The sequence below is a fragment of the Neolamprologus multifasciatus genome, chromosome 11, assembly GCF_963576455.1.
Source record: "Neolamprologus multifasciatus chromosome 11, fNeoMul1.2, whole genome shotgun sequence".
In the NCBI taxonomy this organism is placed as follows: Eukaryota; Metazoa; Chordata; class Actinopteri; order Cichliformes; family Cichlidae; genus Neolamprologus; species Neolamprologus multifasciatus.
Genome location: NC_140449.1, coordinates 34,803,431 through 34,824,817, shown reverse-complemented (window position 1 = coordinate 34,824,817; position 21,387 = coordinate 34,803,431). Strand labels below are relative to the sequence as shown.

At 42.8% G+C, this 21,387-nt stretch overlaps 1 protein-coding gene and 2 long non-coding RNA genes across 6 annotated transcripts in view; 2 read left to right on the top strand and 1 right to left on the bottom strand.

Annotated features, from left to right (window-relative positions):
• Nucleotides 1-18,143, bottom strand: part of LOC146509145 (beta-1,4-galactosyltransferase 3) — a 29,677-nt gene extending 11,534 nt beyond the window's left edge. For 2 of the 4 annotated variants that reach the window (XR_014876978.1, XM_085178355.1), the window contains exons 1-2: nucleotides 17,903-18,143; nucleotides 2,887-4,097 (exon numbers count right to left, since the gene is read on the bottom strand). Coding sequence is in view for 3 of the 4 variants with exons in the window: in XM_085178355.1 (XP_085034481.1) it covers nucleotides 2,887-3,160 (274 nt within the window). In the remaining variant the exon portion in view is untranslated. The other 2 variants (XM_085178358.1, XM_085178356.1) reach the window with 2 other exon arrangements.
• On the top strand, nucleotides 4,094-16,794 carry LOC146509146 (uncharacterized). Its single transcript, XR_014876982.1, has 2 exons — nucleotides 4,094-7,320; nucleotides 13,634-16,794. It is a non-coding gene; the product is annotated as an uncharacterized LOC146509146 (long non-coding RNA).
• A 149-nt stretch (nucleotides 18,144-18,292) lies between the features above and the next one.
• LOC146509144 (uncharacterized) lies at nucleotides 18,293-21,269 on the top strand. The gene is made up of 3 exons (XR_014876980.1): nucleotides 18,293-20,597; nucleotides 20,705-20,958; nucleotides 21,039-21,269. It is a non-coding gene; the product is annotated as an uncharacterized LOC146509144 (long non-coding RNA).
• Nucleotides 21,270-21,387: the final 118 nt, after the last annotated feature.

Here is a 21,387-nt window from a genome sequence, read left to right as displayed (position 1 = left end):
CTGATAATCAGCTGTCTGCTTGACGTTTATTCAGCTGTGTAAAAACCATAACTTTAATCTCAGCCAAACCGATTTACTCAGGAACAAATAAAACACTGAAAAAGCCAAACAATAACATTTTTAAGTTATCTAAGTGACTTATATATGTTTAACCTGAGTAGCGAAAGACGGCGGCGATTTGCTGGGAGTCCGGTGTTCTCACGGCTTTAGTTAGCCTTTCCCCCGGCTAGCTATCAAGCTAGTGGCTAACAGACGTCTCCGAAAACGTCGGAGCGCTTTTGAAAATATGTGGTGTCTTGATAAACTGAGCAGATATTTGAGGTTTACACAGCTACATTCTCGCCTGAAAATATGTTAAACGTTTATTTTGTGACCCAGAAAGAATAATAAGAGTAATATTAAAACTAACTAGCTGCAGCCATTGTTGGAAACTGAGCTGGGCTGCGCTATGAATTCTGGGACACAACTTCTTCTTCTTCGGGGTTTAACGGCAGCTGGCATCCTTGTACATGCAGTGCTGCCATCTTCTGTTTCAGTCCGTTATTACACTCTTAAATCCTACTACTTATTCCTGCGTCTTTTGGGATCTTACAAAGCTTCAAACGACGCGTCGACTATTAAATCAGTCATCGACGATTTTAATAGTCGACGTAATCGTGACTAGTCGACTAATCGTGGCAGCCCTATATGACACGCAAGAGGAAATGTAAGGCGCGCTCACTTGATGACATCGACTCACGTGAAGAGTTGACTGAAACTTTCCCCACAGCAGGTGAAAAAGGGCGGAGAAGGTCACGACCCCTCTGCAGCGTCATGTTTTTATAGATGATTGATGGAAATAAACTTAGCACCATAAAAGCAGCGACTGTGTCACACCCTTTACACACAGGCGCTCCTTCCCCAGCCTGTTAGTGATCAAACACAGATCATTTCCTGTATATCAGACAGATATACGGGAAACATGCAGAAACATTTAAATATTTTTAAAGAGGTCAGAGTGACATTTGGCTTTTATCCATAAGGACAATTAACAAAAACTGAAACTAAAGTGAACTGGAGGTAATAAAACACACTTTTGTTACCATCCACACACACGCTCAGGAAACCTGACTGCAGATCAGCTGTTTGTGTACAAGCTTCATCTGAGAGGCAACTTGAACCAGGTCAATCTCATCTCCACAGCTATTTTGATTCTGTTAAACTGAACTGATTCTACTTCTGTGTCTGAGAACATCTGAGAAAGGAACCACACAAAGAGCACGCTGAGAAAAACGCAAACTATTTTTATAGAAAACCTGAAACCAGGTGCATGATTTCAGGTTCAAAGCTAAAAAGCACTCTGAAATCAGATTTATTATCCGTGATGTAACATCTGGTTTCGAAGGGACAGATTTTAAATGTAATATTTGGTTAGGCTCTGAGCCTAAGTTTAATGTGAACTGAAATATTTCTCATACTTAAACCCTCTATCACTCACTGGATTTATGTTCACTTTCCTTCTGCAGTTTTTTCTTGAAGATACTGCAGAAGGAACCAGTAGAAACTTATTGACAATGGTTATTAAGCGTGAAGGCGCCGAGCTGACGTGTTCACAGAGGCTCGATGTTGCCCTGAGGCAAGATTGGTTTGGAATGTAGGAGAGACGGTTTTTGGCACTTATTGTTGGGTTACGCCAAAAATCTGGTTGGTTGGCTCGTGTTAATGGCACACAGCTGAGAGTAAACAAGCTGTTATTCTTTATTTCCACTTCTTAAATGTATTTATTCATTATTTAACATCTTCCATTTAATCCAACTTTCTTCTGATTGGCTGCCTCTTCAAAACAGAAGGTTTGTGCAGCAGGTAGGTTTGGCTTCTGTGTTTGATGGCAACCATATCAGGAGCCGAGAGCAGCCAGAGCTGTAGAGTGATTAGAGCTTTCAGCTCACAGGTATTACTTGCAAACTTGCATTGACTCAAATGATGTTTAATACGACTGTCGGCCACAGGAACAAACATTCTGCTTTTATATAACGGGGGGAAAGAAAAGCACAAAAGTGCTGCATACATTTCCATTTTCTCTTCAGTTAAAATCAAGTCAATACCACCTGTTTTGTTTATCCTCTCTGAGACTGAACCCAGAGCTAAACAAGGGAGAAAAAAGGTCACGTGACTCAAATATGCAAAAAAAGGGAAAACCCTGCAGCGAGACTCGTGTGACTGGTCGAGTTTGCCTGTTTATTACAAGAAGATTTACACTATATTTAAATAAAGGTGAGACAAAATCAGAAGTTACTAACTTGTGCATATGAGAAAACTACAGTAGTGATGGTGAAAGATTTTATCATAAAAGTGCTGTTTATAATCCTCTAAAAGCTGCCGTTCAGTCTTCGCTCACACTCAGCTGACTGCTGGCGAGGCCACCTGCACCCAAACATGGCAACTAATCTACAGCTGAACAAGTTCAATCACAGCCTCATCTCCATCCATCCTTCTTCCACTTGTCCAGGTCGTGGGCGCAGCAGCATGAGCAGAGAAGCCCAGACCTCCCTCTCCTGGCTACCTTGTCCAGCCTGTCTGGAGGAACACCGAGGCAGGGAAAGCCTGGAACAGCTTGCCCAGCAGGCGTCCTCGTCAGATGCCTGAACCACCTCAACTGGCTCAACTTCACAAGCCAAAAAACTTTCATGACCTATAATGTTTCATCAATCGGAGCTGAATTTTAGGGACTACAAGGACGCAAAGTCCCAAATGCTTTATTTAAACAAGAGATTTAAGCTTTTAAGGGTTACCTAAAGTATGAGTCGCTGTCTTAAACCTTTACGATGGATCCACTTAACTAGCGAACATCTATTTAAGGCTAAACGGAGGAAAGCCCAATCCTGAAGACGTGGCATGAGCACTCACCTATTAAAGGGGACGTTTTGGGACAGTAGGGCATGTCGTCTCGATGGCCGTGAGCTTTGGGCAGGTGGGAGAGGTTGGCGTATACGTCCCCTCCGCCGATCGTGGGTGTGGTGTGGTTGCGGCCCGATACAGCGCCCCCGTCTGGCTTGCGGAAGATGCGTATGAAGTAAGTGACCCTCTTCTGGTAGCCCTCTCGGGACAGCAACGCCATCACCACCAGCTGGATGCCCAGGAACATGATAAGGTAGCGCCATTTGGACTGAATACTGAACATGGCGACGGCTCGGATGGGTCCGGTGGAGACAGGTGGAAGTTGCTGCTCGGGCGTAGCAGGTGATGATTGTCAGGTTTAGTGGAAGGTGGCGTCAAGCCTTTTACTTCCTATATAGTCCAGAATATGGTAGCACACGGCGAATGTCAAGTGATAATCTGAAATATTTAACTTCAGGATGTCCGAAGACGATGTCACACATAAAGGCACTTTTGGTAGGCTGTAATCACAAAGACCCCAAACAGAACAAAACTAGAAAAATATTCCACAGAGACACAAAAAAGAAAAGAAAAAAAAAATCTGGTCCACGTTGTCCTCACTGCATTCCCCGCTGCTGCTCAGCAGGTGGTAGGTATCTCCAGAGCTGACTGTTGGTCCACTTTGTGTTTGGTTTGGGGAGATAATGCCAGCCCCACATTATGGAGTCTCACACCGACCGAGCACCATCCGCTGCCCTGCGAAGTTCACTCGCCTCCAGCCAAACAATCTGCAGCGTCTCCTCCTCTCGCTCGCTCTCCAGCTCCCTTCCTGCCTTTGTGAGCTTTACGCTGCCTTCTGTTGCTCTCTCCTGAGGGAGGCCTCCACAACAACAACAGCCACCATGACAAAGGGGAGCATATGCGGCCGTATAGGCGCTATACTTCACAGAGGATTACACGGCTTCCAGCCGCTCACCGCCTGACTGGCTGGAGAGACGGTGGGAGTGGACCGTGACTTGCGTGGGAGGAGTGGTCAGAAGGGTCCTGCATGAGTGAGTGGGTGGGTGAGTGTTTGTTAGGGGGAGGCTTTCAGTACAGAGTGAGGCTGAGAGAAAAGAAATAGGGGGAGGAGGACGAGGAGGAAGAGGTCGAGCTTTGACTCCCAATGCTATTATTCCATGATGATGCCGCTCACTGGTCACCTGGATCGACAGGAACTGGATGGTCACTCCAGCATGGCTCTGGAAGACAGGAAACAGGGCGGGTGTTAAAACTGACTGACATCGTTTGGCTAAAACAGTTGAAGTCAGCGATTTCAGCACAAACAATGAGCTGTCGTGCTCAGGCAAACAAATGGATTGTGTTTGTTTACAGAGACCAAACAGCACAGTTGGAAAGCCTGCACTAATCACTCCGTGGGAGATCCCCAGAGAGAGGCCTGCTGCCCACGGCGGGCGGCAGACGGGAAGCCACGCATCACAGCGGCGAGGAAGCTTCCTGCAGCCAGAGCAGAGCATCCTTCTGCTGCTGATGAAAGGACCCGATGATGTCGTCCTTCCTGACCTGAGCTCCGCTGCAGCGATGCCGAGCACATCCTCAGTTACAAATCAATTAGCGCTCGTTAAAGCAGCCGTGCTCAGAGCACTAATCCTAATCCCAATCCTATTGAGCGCTGGTGGAGACACGGACAGAGAACCTGCGCCTACATCAAACACCGCGACCCAAAATCAAACGATATTTTATCCTGAACATGAACGTGGAGTTCACCCTATTTTAACTGTAAAGTAATCAGTTTCATTTTTTAATGTGTATTTTTGTTTATTGTCATTTTGTGGAGATGCCAACATGTCTATTCTTCTGCTTTTTACATTTTTTATAGAAAAACATTCAGAGGAGGACAAATGGTCTGTGTTTAAAGAGAAAGATTAACAAGACCTCAAAAATATCTGAAAACTCTAGAAATGGTAAAGATTACAGACCCGTGGCAGCAGCGCTAGATACAGAAATGATTCCACGGCGGATCATTGGTACATGAAAATTCTTGGTACAGCATCACCAAGAAGATGATAAGATCTTCAGCACTTAGAGCATCAAGTACCCACAGGAAAATGTCACATTATGAACATTTGTTCCTGCTCAGACTCTACAACAGGGGTGGGCAACTCCAGGCCTCGAGTCCTGCAGGTTTTAGACGTCACCCTTCATCAACACACCTGAATCAAATGATCAGTTCATTATCAGGCCTCTGCAGAACTTCAAGACATGTTGAGGAGCTAATTTCCAATCCAATCCAATTTTATTTATAAAGCACGTTAAAATACCCAGCACAGGAACAAAGTGCTGTACAGAAAATAAGTTAAAACAATAGAATAACAGAAAACAGCAAACAATAAATAAGTAAAACACATAAAACATAAAATTAAAACAGCCCTATATTAAAACAAAAGATAAAACAGCATCGAATCACCTAAAAACAACTAAAATAAAAAATAAAAAACCAACATCTCACGTGGTGTCAAAGGTCAGGGTAAAGAGGTTTTCAAGAGTGACTTAAAAACAGATAAAGAACCTGTTGAATCTCTAAAGGAAGCTCGTTCCACAGTTTTGGAGCTGCTACAGCAAAAGCACGATCACGAAGTTTACGCTCAGTCCTGGGTACATGCAGGAGCAGCTGATCAGCTGACCTGAGAGAGCGGGTGGGTGTATGAGGCTGTAGCAGCTCAGAGAGATAAGATGTGGCGAGGCCATGGAGAGCTTTAAAAGTAAATAAAAGAATTTTAAAATGAATCCTAAAAGTAATGAGCAGCCAGTGAAGTGAAGCTAAAACAGGGGAAATGTGCTCAAACTTTCGAGTGCCAGTTAAAAGACGAGCTGCGGCATTTTGCCTCCTCTGTAGATGACTAATTTAGCCATGTAAATCAGCTGTGTTGGATCAAGGACACATCTAAAACCTGCAGGACATCGCTCCATCCCTGCTCTGCAACAGGAGATAAGAGCCGCTTGCTGAATCACAGAATGTGAGGACGACCCAAAAAAAGAGCTGTAAAGGTAGGCAAACAAAAAAAAAGACACTGACTGATGTGATCAAAGATATGCTGAGAGAAAAATGAGCCCTTTTTGTTCCTTTATACTATCAAAGCCGTGTCAGCCTTGATCATTTCGACAACAAAGCGAATGCATTCTGAGCATTTAACAGCGAGTGCCTCAGGAACTCCACGCAAACTTTAAAACGACAGACAGGAAATGAAGAAATACAAAAGCAACACTGCAAAATACACTTTGATCAACTTGCAGAAATGTACTGACGATATCTGACTCCTCGCTCTTTAACAGCTGACTGGGGGGATTTTCATCTGAAGGATATTAAAAGGGTTTCCTATTTCCCCTCTGAGAGAACACGCGGATCAAACCAGAGGAAATCCTCTGCAAAAGACTTTCATCAGCGCTGGGAGCAGATGGGAGGATTGACCCCTGACATGTCGCCCGGCACCTATAACCTCTTGATATGGTTTATGACATGATATGTCATAAAGACTGTGGCTAATCCCACAGAACAGAAATTCATCTCAACCACTCTGAGCAGATAAATAACGTAATCTGTTTTGAAGTAATCGCTGACGCTTTCTAAAAGGTTCACATTCACTGGATTATGAGTCCGAAGCCCTCCAATGACATCGGAGGTCTGCTCTTCAACCATGTGACTGGACAGAGGGAATAAAGGTCTGCACATCTCTAAAGTGCATCCAACCCTGGAGCCTTAACGGGCCAAAGAAGCTCTGAATAAACTTTTACTGCTCGTACCTGCCGTCTAATGAATCATGTTAATCTTATTTTATTGTAGTCGACAGGAGACTGCTAGGGCGGCGCCTTCAATGATCATAGGATTTTTGAACCAGCTCGACTTGTGATTCTAGCACAGCTGTGATCAGTGTTGCCCACTAGGGCTGCCACGATTAGTCGACTAGTCACGATTATGTTGACTATTAAAATCGTCGACACATCGTTTGAAGCTTTGTAAGATCCCAAAAGACGCAGGAATAAGTAGTAGGATTTAAGAGTGTAATAACGGACTGAAACAGAAGATGGCAGCACTGCATGTACAAGGATGCCAGCTGCCGTTAAACCCCGAAGAAGAAGAAGCTGTGTCCAAGAATTCATAGCGCAGCCCAGCTCAGTTTCCAACAATGGCGGCAGCTAGTTAGTTTTAATATTACTCTTATTATTCTTTCTGGGTCACAAAATAAACATTTAACATATTTTCAGGCGAGAATGTAGCTGTGTAAACCTCAAATATCTGCTCAGTTTATCAAGACACCACATATTTTCAAAAGCGCTCCGACGTTTTCGGAGACGTCTGTTAGCCACTAGCTCGATAGCTAGCCGGGGGCTAGGCTAACTAGAGCCGTGAGAACACCGGACTCCCGCTAATCGTTTTCAAACCCACCGCCGTCTTTCGCTACTCAGGTTAAACATATATAAGTCACTTAGATAACTTAAAATGTTATTGTTTGGCTTTTTTAGTATTTTATTTGTTCCTGAGTAAATCTGTTTGGCTGAGATTAAAGTTTTTACACAGCTGAATAAATGTCAAGCAGACAGCTGATTATCAGAAGTGTGAGATGCTCCAGAATTTACTCCGGTGTCCTGTTATATTTTAGATAGCAAGGAGTTTATTAAACTTCATCGAAACAATCTGCAAATGTCATTAAAATTTAATAAACGATCATCTTGTCTTTATTTTTAGTTAGCACATACCTTAAACACTTAAAGCTGTAAGCTAATGATAGTTATATAAGAGCAGATGCTGCTGGTGCAATAAGCTGTACATTTTACGTCCAATGGATGATGATCTGATTAGTCGACTATCAAAATAATCGTTTGTGGCAGCACTATTGCCCACAGATTTCATTTGTGCCTGCCCACATACCACTACACCAGCTGAGTTTTTGGCCAATGAAGTTGTTTCCACTATCAATATTTTCATGTTCACCTGCTGAATAATTGTCGACCTGCTTTTATTACAGATGAAGCACATCGTGTACCTGGGAAACAAACACACGCCGTTTTCTTTAAAGGGTGTTTGACAGACTTCCTGAAACTGCAGGGCGAGGACGTCGGGTGTTGGCCAGTCGTAGCACAGCAGGAACATTATTAGTCTGCTGTGTCTGCCGAGCATCACTGAAACTCAGTTTATGGAAATCGGGCCTTGAAAAATAATCCAAAATACTCGATTTTCTATTATTTTCCACAAATGATACAATCTATAGGTGGACGGGAGAGAGACCTCAACATATCATCCAACACTAACCAACAATGCACACAAATCAATGCTTGAATTTCAGTTTTTAACCAAAGGAGATAAGATGGCTATTAATGTTAATATTATGTGCCAACTTGATCTACTAGACAACTGGAGAAGATCCGTGACGCTCCCGTCTATTCTCACCTGCTTTATAAAGAGCAGAAATAATAAAGATACTTCAGCGCTCAAGGCTCGTGCTGTACCTGCGCTGCTTCACACAAAGGGAGAACCTGGCAGCGAGCGCCTCTTTTAAATAAAGCTCAGGCGCCAACTTACACGCACACAAAAGAGGCCCGGAGCTGCATGGATCTTTCTGTGCTGGCTGAGGATGAGGAGTGAACTAAATACAGAGAGGAAGAGCAGCAGTCTGGTGACGTTCTGTGCTTTTGACTTCATCGTCTCTCCTGCACGGATGCTCTTCCTCTCTGCATTTAGAGCCACATCAAAGACCCTTTTCTGCTCTTGTTCCCAGCATTACTGTGTTCTTATTTTTCACCCAAGTATACAATCTCTACATTTTCCTTTATTAGCACATGTCAAACACATGTGGTACCCACTCGCTGTGGAGTTCAACTCGAGCCGAGCCGGCTGAAGAGTCGCCGATCAACAAGAAACTACAGATGGCACCATACCACTTTTTTATGTTCGAAACCGATATCATAAATTTGGATATCTGCCGATACCGATGTGAATCTGATATAATGTGTTTTTAATCAATAAAACTGTTTTTTAAATATCTTCCTGCATTTAGTATAAGTTCATACTCAAGTTTTAACAAAAACAAAAAAAACAAAACACTAAAGCTATTCTGTTATACCTGTATGCAAAAAATACACTGCATTAAAATATTTCATAGTTCAGCAAAACTGATCAATCTAATAAACTTAAACCTGCTCCATCCTCCCTATTCTGGCATTTTAAAGAGTATTTAGCAGAAATATTAAATAACAGGGTTGCAAACTCCCAGTAAAAAAAAAAAAAGTGAACCAGCCCCCAATTTTAATTTAATGCATGTGTTTAAAAAAAAAAAAAAATGCACAGAAATCAATTATTTTTCTACAATAATTAAATAGATTCAACATCTTCCTTCAACAGAACTGCACAGATGGTATCTTCCCAAAGGAAAAAGTACTACAGCTTACTAGGGTATATTAGACTGAACAGTTACTATATACAGTAATGGACTTCTATATATTTTACATCAGATGAAAACTTTGGGTGTAAGATTCAGATAATTATTTATTAAAAGCTCAACATTTTAAATGAGAATAAGAAAGAAAAGTATGTCTTTGTGCCCCCTTTCCCCTGTTCATGCCCTATCGGCCCCCCTGGCTAAACTTTGCTAGATCCGCCCCTGCACAGTTACATCAGCTGTAGAAAAAGATCCTGGTGTAGAAATAATATTAAATACACTCTAACAACAGCTTATCAAGCTTAAACGTGCTGCTGTTGTTCAGCCGCTGGTTTCCTCTTTCAGGCGCAAAGTGAGACAAAAACAAACAAGAGAGCCGATCAGCTGATCATTGATCAGTTTATGATTGAAGTAGCAGCAGGAGAGAGAGAGGCAGTCATAAGCTTAACGCTGGAACGCTTTACAAACATTCAGAGATGAACTTACACACTTGCTTTACTTCTCTCTGCGATAACTTTGTCGGAGATCAAATGCCGGGTTGGTGGCGAGGCTCCAAATGCTCAACCAGACCGCCGACAGGTCTCGCACGCCACAGCCGCTCTATCACGTGACGCATACGACATGCTAAGGTTATGAGCCAAGTTACGCCATGTCGCAAGTTTTGTGAGGTGCTTTTGTGATATTTAATGGTTTCCCTCCAATATCCAATCCAGTACTTTAGTTCAGTATCGCAGCGTAATATGGAATCGGTCCATCCCAACAGGAAAGGTTGAATGGAACGATTCTTATATAGCTTTTCTACTCCAGAGAACTCAAAGAACTTTATAAAAGATGCCTCATTCACACCCATGTTTAAGTGCTTTCTATCTACCAATCACATGCATTCAGATACTGGAGCAGCCAGTATCAACAGACAGCCTGCTCTTTTGAGCTACAGTCGACCTTTAACAAGCTGAAGCAGTTAAAAGGTCATTAACACTGTACTTGCTTTAGCTTGCAAGAGGTCCAAGTGTCAGCTGCCTGTTGGCCAACATGCTGCTCCTCCAGGGCAACAAGTCTGCTACCATCTGCCACCGCAGGCATCTCACTGGATATTCAAGCCACAGGCCAGGTCATGGTAGATCTATGCAGTTAAAGACAACAGGACTTCTTACAGGTTCCTGAAGATATTTCGCCTCTGATCAACAAAACTTCTTCAGTTCTAAAAAAAAAAATGATGGGAGCCCCAAACATGTGGGTTCTCCCTACAGAGAAGTCCTGAGAGTCGCTGACCCTCCCTGAAGTCAGCAGGGGTTGAACAGCCTGGGACGGGATCCTGGTTTTTGGAAGTGAAGACACTTCTGTGATGAGAGACTGAACATCTACACACATCAAACAGCAACACAGTTTGCTTCACTTCAAGCTCTTCAGACTTGGTTGTATCCTGTAACTAAGAGTCACACTGAAATTCTGCAGTGACTAGTTGGTTTCTGTAGCACTGTTTCCCGTTTCTGTTCCTGGTCACTCCTCCTTTTGTTGTCTTGCTGAATCAGCTGCTTGTTAGTGTTTTGGCAGCAAACCTACTGAGTGACTCGGGCCCACCAGCATAATGATGTGATGTGATGATGATGTATACTTTACTGATCCCCGTGGGGAAATTCCTCTCTGCATTCAACCCACTCACTCTGAAGCAGTGGGCAGCTGCTGGGCACGCGGGGAACAGTGTGTACAGACGGTACCTCAGGGTAGCCAAACCCCTGATCTTGGGGCCACCACTCGACCTGCTGAGCTGTCCCTGCCCCAAGTACAAATGTTGGTCACACGTGTGGGTTATGTCACCAGCTTCAACTGTATAAACACAGGGGCACTTTATTTCACTGTATGTGGGAGTGGAAAAGGTAATAAATCTGCTGAGTCAAATTATTGGTGATGTGATTCCACTTCATCCTAAAATATTTTAAATATATACCCGAATAATTTTGTACCTGCTGCAAACAATAGAGCTCTGTTAACGATTGGACTCTTGGAAGCCAAGCGCTGTATTGCTATGTGCTGGAAAAATCCAAAAATATGTGGAATATCTCAATGGCTTAATGGACTGACATCTGTACTATCTATGGAGAAAATAACTTATACATTAAGAAATAAACTGGACAAGTTTTGGGCTACATGGTCAAAATTCTACAACTTTCTGGAGAATTGCAACGTGCACACTGAGGACTTAACAGCCTGAAACTCTAACTTGATTTGTATATCTGCCCTTCCCTTTTGTTATGGTTTGCTTTGTTTTTGTTTCTATTATTATGTTGTTTCTGTTGTTGTTGTGGTTTTGTTTTTATTTTTTTATTTTTTTTTACTTTATTACTTTTTATTTATTTTTTTATTATTTTTAATTTAATTAATTAATTTATTTTTTATTTTATTCATTCATTTATTTATTTATTTTTATTTTTATTTATTTTTTATTTTATTTTATTCATTTATTTATTTTATTTATTTTTTTGCTCATGGTGCACCATGTAAAACCAGTTAAAACCAATAAATAAATGTTGTTGTTTTTTTTAAAAAACTGTATAAATACATTTTACCAGATAAAACCAAGTCCTTCACCCTTTTCCCCCCTTCACTAATTTATTTTCATCACTTGTATTATATCTGAAGTTCAACTAAGTCCTCTGTAAAAACGATCCTTCAGTATGAGGTTAAATTAACCTTGGTTTCATGAGCATTTCAGCTTCCGTGCTGAGGAAGCGTCTATTCTATACAACATTATCGTTTGTTTTAAGAAGACATGTTTAGATTTTAGTCCCTCTTGTTGTGCTGGTTTGCCATTGTTAATATATTCTGCTTTTCCCTGTAAGATGATAAGCTCCGGGTGGGGAATTTCCTGAGTGAATCAAGGCCGGCTAATAGCTGCATAATGATTTCCTAATAATCCATTAAAGCACTGTTGTAATTTATAAGACTCATGTTGCATTTGTTATGTCACTACGAGTTCATGTAGGCATGTCTGTATGTCCACAATGCTCGTCCAGTCTGAGGCACCACTGAGTTAAAAACTGACCCAAACCCAAAGTCTTCATTAAACTTTAACCTCCAGCCATCTTTATTTATTTAGACTATTTACAAAAGCAGGCTGACCAGCTGCTATAAAGATGAAAACTAAACAGCAGCAACTGTCAGGCGAATAGGAACGCATCAGCACAGTGAAGACGGAGGATGAGGGTTAAGTTGTTCTCAGTGAAAGACAAACAATCATGGCAGAAAGAAACAGACTACACGTCTGAGATGATCCAACCACAACACGAGGTAAGTCATTCCCGTGTGGTTTGGATTACTCACTGTAAAAAGTTATTTTTTAACACAAGACTCAAACTACAAGAGATCGTTACCAGGTTTTGAAACAAAAACAGCCTCATAGACAGCCCAGGCCCAGCAACAGGCACGTAGACACGTCCTAACTCTGTTACTCATTTCTGCTACAGACCACATTCAAACGTGTCGCAAAGAAGGGATGACGAGCTTTATTTGGTGCATCACTGTAGCACATAGTGTCCACGGGGTAGCGTAACATAACCACAGACCTGCCTCTATTTCACCATGTGCACTTCACGTTACTGCAACTCCTCAGCCAGAACTACAAAATCAGTCCAGGCAGCCTGTGTGATGCAGGCTGATAAATGGCTGACGTGATTAAAAGGAGCAGATAGATGTTATCGACTACTTTTACCGTCAGCTGAAATCTGACTGTTTATGTTTATTTAATTACAGTACGTCAAATTATTAACATTCCTCTCTCTACAACATCGCTCCAGGTGGAAACGCAGCTTTGCATCTATTAATTTCATATTCAAATTAGGGCTGCCACGATTACGTCGACTATTAAAATCGTCGATGACTGATTTAATAGTCGACGCGTCGTTTGAAGCTTTGTAAGATCACAAAAGACGCAGGAATAAGTAGTAGGATTTAAGAGTGTAATAATGGACTGAAACAGAAGATGGCAGCACTGCATGTACAAGGATGCCAGCTGCCGTTAAACCCCGAAGAAGAAGTAGCTGTGTCCCAGAATTCATAGCGCACCCCAGCTCAGTTTCCAACAATGGCGGCAGCTAGTTAGTTTTAATGTTACTCTTATTATTCTTTCTGGGTCACAAAATAAACGTTTAACATATTTTCAGGCGAGAATGTAGCTGTGTAAACCTCAAATATCTGCTCAGTTTATCAAGACACCACATATTTTCAAAAGCGCTCCGACGTTTTCGGAGACGTCTGTTAGCTACTAGCTCGATAGCTAGCCGGGGCAAGGCTCACCGGACTCCCGGCTAATCGTTTTCAAACCCACCGCGTCTTTCACTACTCAGGTTAAACATGATATATAAGTCACTTAGATAACTTAAAAATGTTATTGTTTGCCTTTTTTAGTATTTTATTTGTTCCTGAGTAAATCGGTTTGGCTGAGATTAAAGTTATAGTTTTTACACAGCTGAATAAACAAGCAGACAGCTGATTATCAGAAGTGTGAGATGCTCCAGAATATACTCCGGTGTCCTGTTATATTTTAGATAGCAAGGAGTTTATTAAACTCACCGAAACAATCTGCAAATTTCATTAAAATTTAATAAACTATCATCTTGTCTTTATTTTTAGTTAGGACATACCTTAAACACTTAAAGCTGTAAGCTAATGATAGTTATATAAGAGCAGATGCTGCAGGTTCAGTAAGCTGTACGTTTTACTCCAATGGATGATGATCTGATTAGTTGACCAATCACAAAAATAATCAGTGACTAGTCAACTATCAAAATAATCGTTTGTGGCAGCCCTAATTCAAATAAATCTTCTCTGACTTTAGTTCTATAATCAAGTAAAGAAAGTTCACCAACAGCTCCATGTGGTGCAGCGTGTTTGCACACATGAATGAAGAGGAGCCGAGAGGGTTCTGAACAAAAGTGCTGAAATGAAGAGCAGATGAGAAAATAAAAAGGGACGAGGGGGGAAGAGAGCGGAGATATATTTAGATCACGTAGCTTACGGTCAGCAGTGTCGTTCAATTCCTAAAGGCACAGCACAGAAGTGAAGAACAGCGGGCACAGAGGGAGGTAAAGAGAACAGCCGTGGTGGTGGTAACCACAGAGGAGGCCGAACACCACAAACACAACTTCCTGTCTTAACTGAGCAAAAACTGATCACAAATTTTCAATGGAAATTTGATGTGGTTTCATTTACATGTCGTGGTTATCTGAGCAGGAAATTCTGGCTGCGTCAAGCCCCGCCCCCAAGTCGTTAAATCTGCTTCGCTGCTCAAAACTGATTGCAAGGCAAAAGTTTTTCCTACTAATTCTTTACTTCAGTTATTCCCAAACGTCTCAGAGGCAGCGTGTGCACAATCGATTACATTTAACAAAGTGACCCAGCTGCAGAAAACGGATGGATGCATAAAGCTATGCAGATTTACAGCTTTATACTCTAAATATTTTCAGAGTTATTGTAAATCCACACAGATGGGTCAAACCTAAATATTTGTATGTTTGAGGTCTCGTAACTTCTTAAAAGCCAGAGACGACGACTTATCTGGAGCACAATCACAAGCTTCCAAAGTGCAGCCTGTGAGCAGAGCTGAGGTGAAAGTGGGGAAGTATTTCCCCCAGAGACACCTCTTTGGCCACAGTGCTTTTCCACTTTGAGCTACACCTGAAACCCCCCTACTGAAAGAAATACGCACAAAAAATGGAAACGCCACAGTGAACATACGTTTCCCTTCACTCGGGAATTAAGAACTAAAGTTCATTTTCATTTTCTCGTTCAAAGTGAGGTTTTAGGAATTTGAGCCTCAAATGTAGACCACAGAATTCAATTCAAGTCTCCGTGTGAGACCACTGACTGGGCTCCTATACTGGAACAACATTTAGAGAAACAGCTGGAGCGATTTCACTCATCATTCGATTCTGTTTAGGCGAGATAAACTGCTTCACTCAGTTTGGGAACAAAAACCTTCAGGTTAGATTCTCACGTTAGTGCCAGCAAAGACCAGCACTGAGTCAGGCGAGCAAACGGACATCAAGTTTGTTTGAGAAAGCGCGTCACGGTGTTGCTCAACACCCAAACAGCTGACCAAAAACAGGCTGAGCGACAGGAGTATTTAACAGTGTTAGTGACAATACCATGGAGAGGTGCAGTCAGGTGTGGTTACACGACAGCTGTATTTTTCCCGATGCTGTCACCAAAACAGAAAAAGCGACGCATCATTCCTAAAAGCTCTGCATATTCAGGCAGGCCTTTCCTCTCAAGTACCAACCAAGCAGGCCCAGGCGATGAAATAATGTGTAAACATGCCCTGAGAAAAGAGGCGTCTGCATAGCAGCGCGTGCCAGGGACCCTGTCATGGCAACGCCTCCTGAGCCCCGACCATTCATCACAGTGCAGCTGGTACACGTCGCCATGGCTGTTCCTCAGTCCGACTCCACCGAGACATGAGAAGGAGAACAGAGTGGAAAAAAGCCCATCACTCTCCAGCTTTTTCCACCTCCTCTCCTCTCTTTCTGCCTCTGGTGGCTCAAGCTGTTTCCATAGTGAGGCCTTCCTCGCCAAACCATTAGGGAAAGTTACTCATCTAATGACAATCAAAGCAACCTGCACCAGTTTGTAGATGGGAGCCATGGAGATAAGAAAATCTCCTAAGGGACAGATAACCCACAACAAAAAGGCCTCCCAGAAGCAACAACGTAACAACACAGCAGCTTTTTCAACAATCAGGATTCAAGGTAATAAAAATGTTTTGATGTTAAAAGTTAACACCTAAAAAAAAATAAGAGTTCAAATCAAGCAATACTGAAATGATTCAATGATGCACTTCGTCTGCAGATAAATCTTTATTGTGATAAATATGGAAACAAAAACATGTCAAAGGCTTTTTTACACTAACAACAAAAGGCATGCTGTAACGATAACTAGCTCCATGTAACACTGAAGGCAGATGATGCTGAAGCAGCTCAGCTGTATTGAAATAACATCCTGAAAAGCTTGTCTGAGATGCTATCAACAACGCGGTCTGAGCAACGCTTCATGCAGACCAAAAAAAGGAAGCACCACAGAGGGTGCTATTTAAAAGAAAAGGGAAGAAACGGCGTGAAAAGAACAGAAACGTTCTTAAAGTGTGGTCGAGTGTCTCCTCTGCAGAAAGAGCTTATACAGGAAGCAGTGAAGCATCTGAAAGTTCATATTAAGCTTACCACTGAGTCTCAGCCTTCCTAAGCAAATCTGACCCAAGGTTATATTGAAACAGAAAGGATAAGGCCGCATGAAACTTGTTTTAAAGTCACACATAACAGCTCCAGCACCAACCACACTAATCTGACTTTATAACAGCAGCAACAAAAAAAGAGATTAAATGAGACCTGGTGCAGAACCAGCAGCTGTTAGTGATTTTAGCCCACGTTTACGGTTCGCTAACAGAACCTAACAGTACAGATTACTTATTTTGGTTCTGTAATTTCATTTTATTTAAAGGTCAGTGTTCAAAAACCAACAGATCTTTGCTCACAGCACCCGACCACAGCAGCCTGAAAAACTATAGAAGTGAGAATCAAGATAGAGAAGTGGCTTCGACCAAACCGTTTCCTGAAACACAAACTCAAGTATTATATCTTCATGAAAACCTTTTTAAAATACCTGCCCTCATGATCTGTATCACTGTTTATTCTGCTTACCTCACACTTCAGTTCAGTTTCTAAAGATATACATCTGGACTTTGAGCTCTTTAATACCCGTGACAGCATGTTTACTCTGACTGATAAGAGCGGGACGACTTCAGAGGCAGACTGAAGCTCTGGTCCTCTCCCCGGTAGGACAAAGAAGAGCAGCCCCTCGGCTGCTCTCTCACCTCCAGTGTGGGCTGGGTTCAGAGGGGGAAGGGGGCCGCCATGCTGGGCCTTTTGTCCCGCTGTGGAGAGCACACATACGAGGACATATGGGCAGGAAGACAGGCTGAGAAACCTGCCTAATAGCAGGGAGGTAGCGGGAAATGGCGAAATTAACGAGTTCTGTCCGCACGTTAAAGTGCTCAATGAGTAGTTAGCTAATAATGAACCCAGTTTCCTGGTAAATGCAGCTGCCATCGTTAAACTTTTATCGGGGTCGGCTTTTGCTTTTAGGATCAACACATCAGCTAAAACGGAAGAAAAAAAAACAGACTTCGGGGGGCTTTATAGCAGACATAAAGTTAGTTAGAGCTGGTATTAATCAGCATTAGCTTACGCAATGCTGCTAAGAGCTAATATACTGATTTAAACCCCGTGTTTGCCCCTATTCTTGGTAACACTCGGGCTCGCATCGACAGTTTTCCAGCAGGGGTCTGATTACTTTTAAGTGGAGCTAACAACAGTCCCGACTGCCTTTAAACTGGGCTCACTTTTTCCTGGTTTTTAATCATGTAAAAACACTCGAGAAAAGGGCTCCCACCCCAACTCTAAGCCGATCCTCGCCAGCTGTGAACGCCGAGCCGAGCCGCGCTAACCGCGGAGGGGAGATTGTTAGTTAGTTACTTAGCTGGCTAGCTAACGGGCTAGCTTCCCCACACGGAGCTGTTTTTGGCTCCATCATAAAAACAAACAAACGTCTTTTTTCAGTCTTACCTGATGGTGTTTTTACCCCCTTGCAGGTGAAGCGACAGTTAGCGGTCGGTGTCCCTCCAGCTGCCCGTTTCCTGCTCAGTATTTCCGATGTGCGCTGAAGTTGGAGCTGCTGTTTGGTTGCTGGCTCGGAGGCTGAATGAGCAGAGCCGCTGCAGCTCGGCACTTTTCTCCTCCCCTCCGCGGTCACAGCTCAGAGCTCAGCAACACCGACAACCTGCCACGGCCACAGCTGCTGCTGCTTTACCACAGGAGCTCCAAAAACAGCCCGCCTGCACCGCCACCAAGACCCACGGGGGACTGTTTTATTTTATTTTTTGTTGGGCTTTGACATAAAAAAAAACTAGCAACGAATATGGAAATGATCCTTGGTTATTTTTTTTACATGTTTCTTTTGATTACATTCTCCAGCTGTAATCTTTAACCTGTACTTCTATCTGCTGCCCTTTTTTAAGGGTCACCACAGGGGATCCTCTGCCCCCCTCCTGTGTCACACTAACCATCTGGATGTCCTCCTTCATCACATCCATGAATCTTCTCTGAGCTTTTCCTTTTTCCTCCTGTGTGGCAGCTTCTTCATCATTCTTTGCCCCTCATTTGCATCCCTCCTCTGCACATGTGCAAACGTCTCAGTCTGTCTCCAAACTGCTCAACCTGAGCCGTCCCTCTGACATGTCCATTTATAATCCTGTTCATCCCGGTCTCTCCCAGTAAAATCCTAACATCTTCAGCTCAGCCTTCCACCTTTTTGCCTCAAAATCATGCGTCACAGCAGGTCTCACTACCATCTTGTAAGTTTGCCCTTTCACTTCTCCTGCTATCCTTCTGTCACAAATGACCTCTGACCCTCGTCTCCACCCTGGATGCGCTCTCTCTTGTGCACTGTCCATCACGTTGGATGGTTGAGCCCAGTTATAGGTAATTAACATTATGAATGGTACAGAGAAAATGAAGTGTCAGCATAGACCTTAAGTTTTGGGAAACGTGGCACATTATATGCATGTTGACTGTGGGTTGGGTTCATTTAATAAAATCCAAGGGGAAGCACAAAAGCCCAGTGTAAGACAAATAAGCATTATTTTGAACTGTGACTCATGCAAAGCTGCTCCAGTAGAGTCCAACATTAAAAACGTGGAGCTGAGAATGAGCAGAACGAGTGCACTTCAACAATGTGTTGTTTTTAAGCCTGCTATGTTAGCCATCGTGCATGAAGTAAAGCTTAGTAAGTGCAGTGGAGTAGAGACTAAACATTTCTCTGTGGACTGAGTGAAAGCATAAAGTAGTATAACGTGGAAATACTCCAGTACAAGTACCTCAGGGTTGTACCTGAGTGCTGCCTTTGTGTAAATGTGTTTTATTCCTCCACAGCCAAACCTGAGGACAGTTTTTAGAAGTCAAGTCTGTTATATTCTTAATAACTCAGCGCCTCTGTTCACCGTTTTATGGCTTTATTATTTTTACAGGTTCCTAAAGGAGATTAGTTGTTTTCCCGACCTTTGTACAGACATTTCATCTGAATTACAAATCTATAAATCTTACCCTGAAATATTACCTGTAATACAATCAGTGGTGGGCTCAACTTTATTTTATACTTTTGGGTTTTGAGGGTGTCCCTGGCAATTACATAATCCAGAATAAGGCCATGAGTTTCGTGAGGTGCATAAATTTCCTGCTAAGCGAGTGGCTAAAGGGTAAATGGCACACGAAGCACAGCAGGATGTGAGCAGGTAGAGAAAGCTCACTGCAGTAATTTCCATTTAATCTGAAATTGGTTCACAGAAATCAAAGCTGACATTCATTTTGTTGGGAGGTGCTGCTGTCAGCTGTCAGCAGGTTGGAAGCTCAAACGACATTCCCACTTTCAAAGTCGCTTAGAGTGGAGAAGAAAAGCGATCTGATGTTGAACCTGAGCAACGTCTGCATGGTTAGATGCAGTGAGCTCCTGCCATGGTCTTCATGTAATCTAGTAAAGTGGTGAGTGAGTGTATAAGTAGGCCACTTTGAGTCTGTTTGTAAAACACGATCATACAAAGAATCATCTACTTTGATATTAAGTAAAACAAACAGCAGCATAAAAGCTTTAAAGATTAAAGTCCATCTGTAGACACACCTGTAAGCTGGAAACGATTTCAGTGATGACAAATACTCCCAAGCTCTGCTCAGAACTTTTACTTTTTCAGATTTGGAAAGCTGCAGACGTTTGCGTGTAATCGTCACGCCACCACTGCTGTTGAGGTTCATCATAAATAAGAGGATGAGGTGCGAGCAGAGACGCCAGGCAATGCTGCAAAGGTCTTTACACAAAATGCACATTACAGGTCTGAGATTTAACAAGGACAAATATATTTCATCTGACTGCTACTTGCCAACTCTCTTGCTAAGTAAAAACTACAAAGATGGAGTAACTTCTTGTATGACAGTATTTGGATACTTTTGTGTTTCCACGCTGATTATTAAGCTGATGGTAACAGTTGTTTGAACTGCTGTTCTGTATGATAATCATATTTTGGGTTCAGTAAGGGTGTATCTATAGACGGGCACACTGAGGCCCCCCAAAAAAATGTCAGCTAGGACCCATCCATCTTTAATATACAGTCTGTATACTCATTCCAAAGTCGTCATTTAAAACTGTGATGATCTGGAATTTAAAGATAAACAACTCACTCACCGCCTGCAGCAGGTTACAAACACATTTAAGGTAAGAGATGATAACGTTTATGCTTTCAGAAGACAAGTGTTTACACAGATGATCGCTGTGGCTGCCTCTGCACTGAATCACCTTTGTTTACCTGTGTTTCCGCGAAGATAACAGTTATCGAGATGACAGGCCAGCCACCTCACTACAGGTTACTTCCTGTCAGCGCCTCAGCGGCTCAAAGCAGCATGGATGCTCTGGTGTCAGGCCTGTGGTACAGACTCTTCCCTCGACAGTGCTTTGGGAGAAACCACAGGGTGGATCAGATATTCACCAGGATGTCCTCCTGCCCAGAAGTAGCAATCCCGCAGCTCTGTCCCTTTTATTTCGACCAGGTCACCTACATCCTTCCTACCGCGCCCCTGTAGGTACCACCACTCTGATGGACAGGCGGTTCTTTAACTTGTGTATTTGATTTCCTAATCATCTTCCTCCCACTTCAAGGGGCAGCGGTAACCTCCAGCTGCAATGCTTCAACTCATGGGCAAACTTAAAAACAGAGACGCAAAGACCGGCAGGGGTTCGCGGAGAAGCTCGGCCCAGCACCGGCATCCACCTGAGTCGACTCTGTCAACTCCAGAAGCCAAAAAACGGCAGCAGTTTATCCACACGGGACTACATTTATCTCATGTATGGCTCCCACTGCTGATTAATAAATGTATCTATTTTATCTGATATTACTTCAGCCATTAATGACGCCGTTAAAGAACAGGTAACTGTTGTGTTGTTTGATCCCCATCGATGAAGCCAAGTCCCACCCAGAGAGTGAGTATCAGGTGCTTCAGAGCCACAA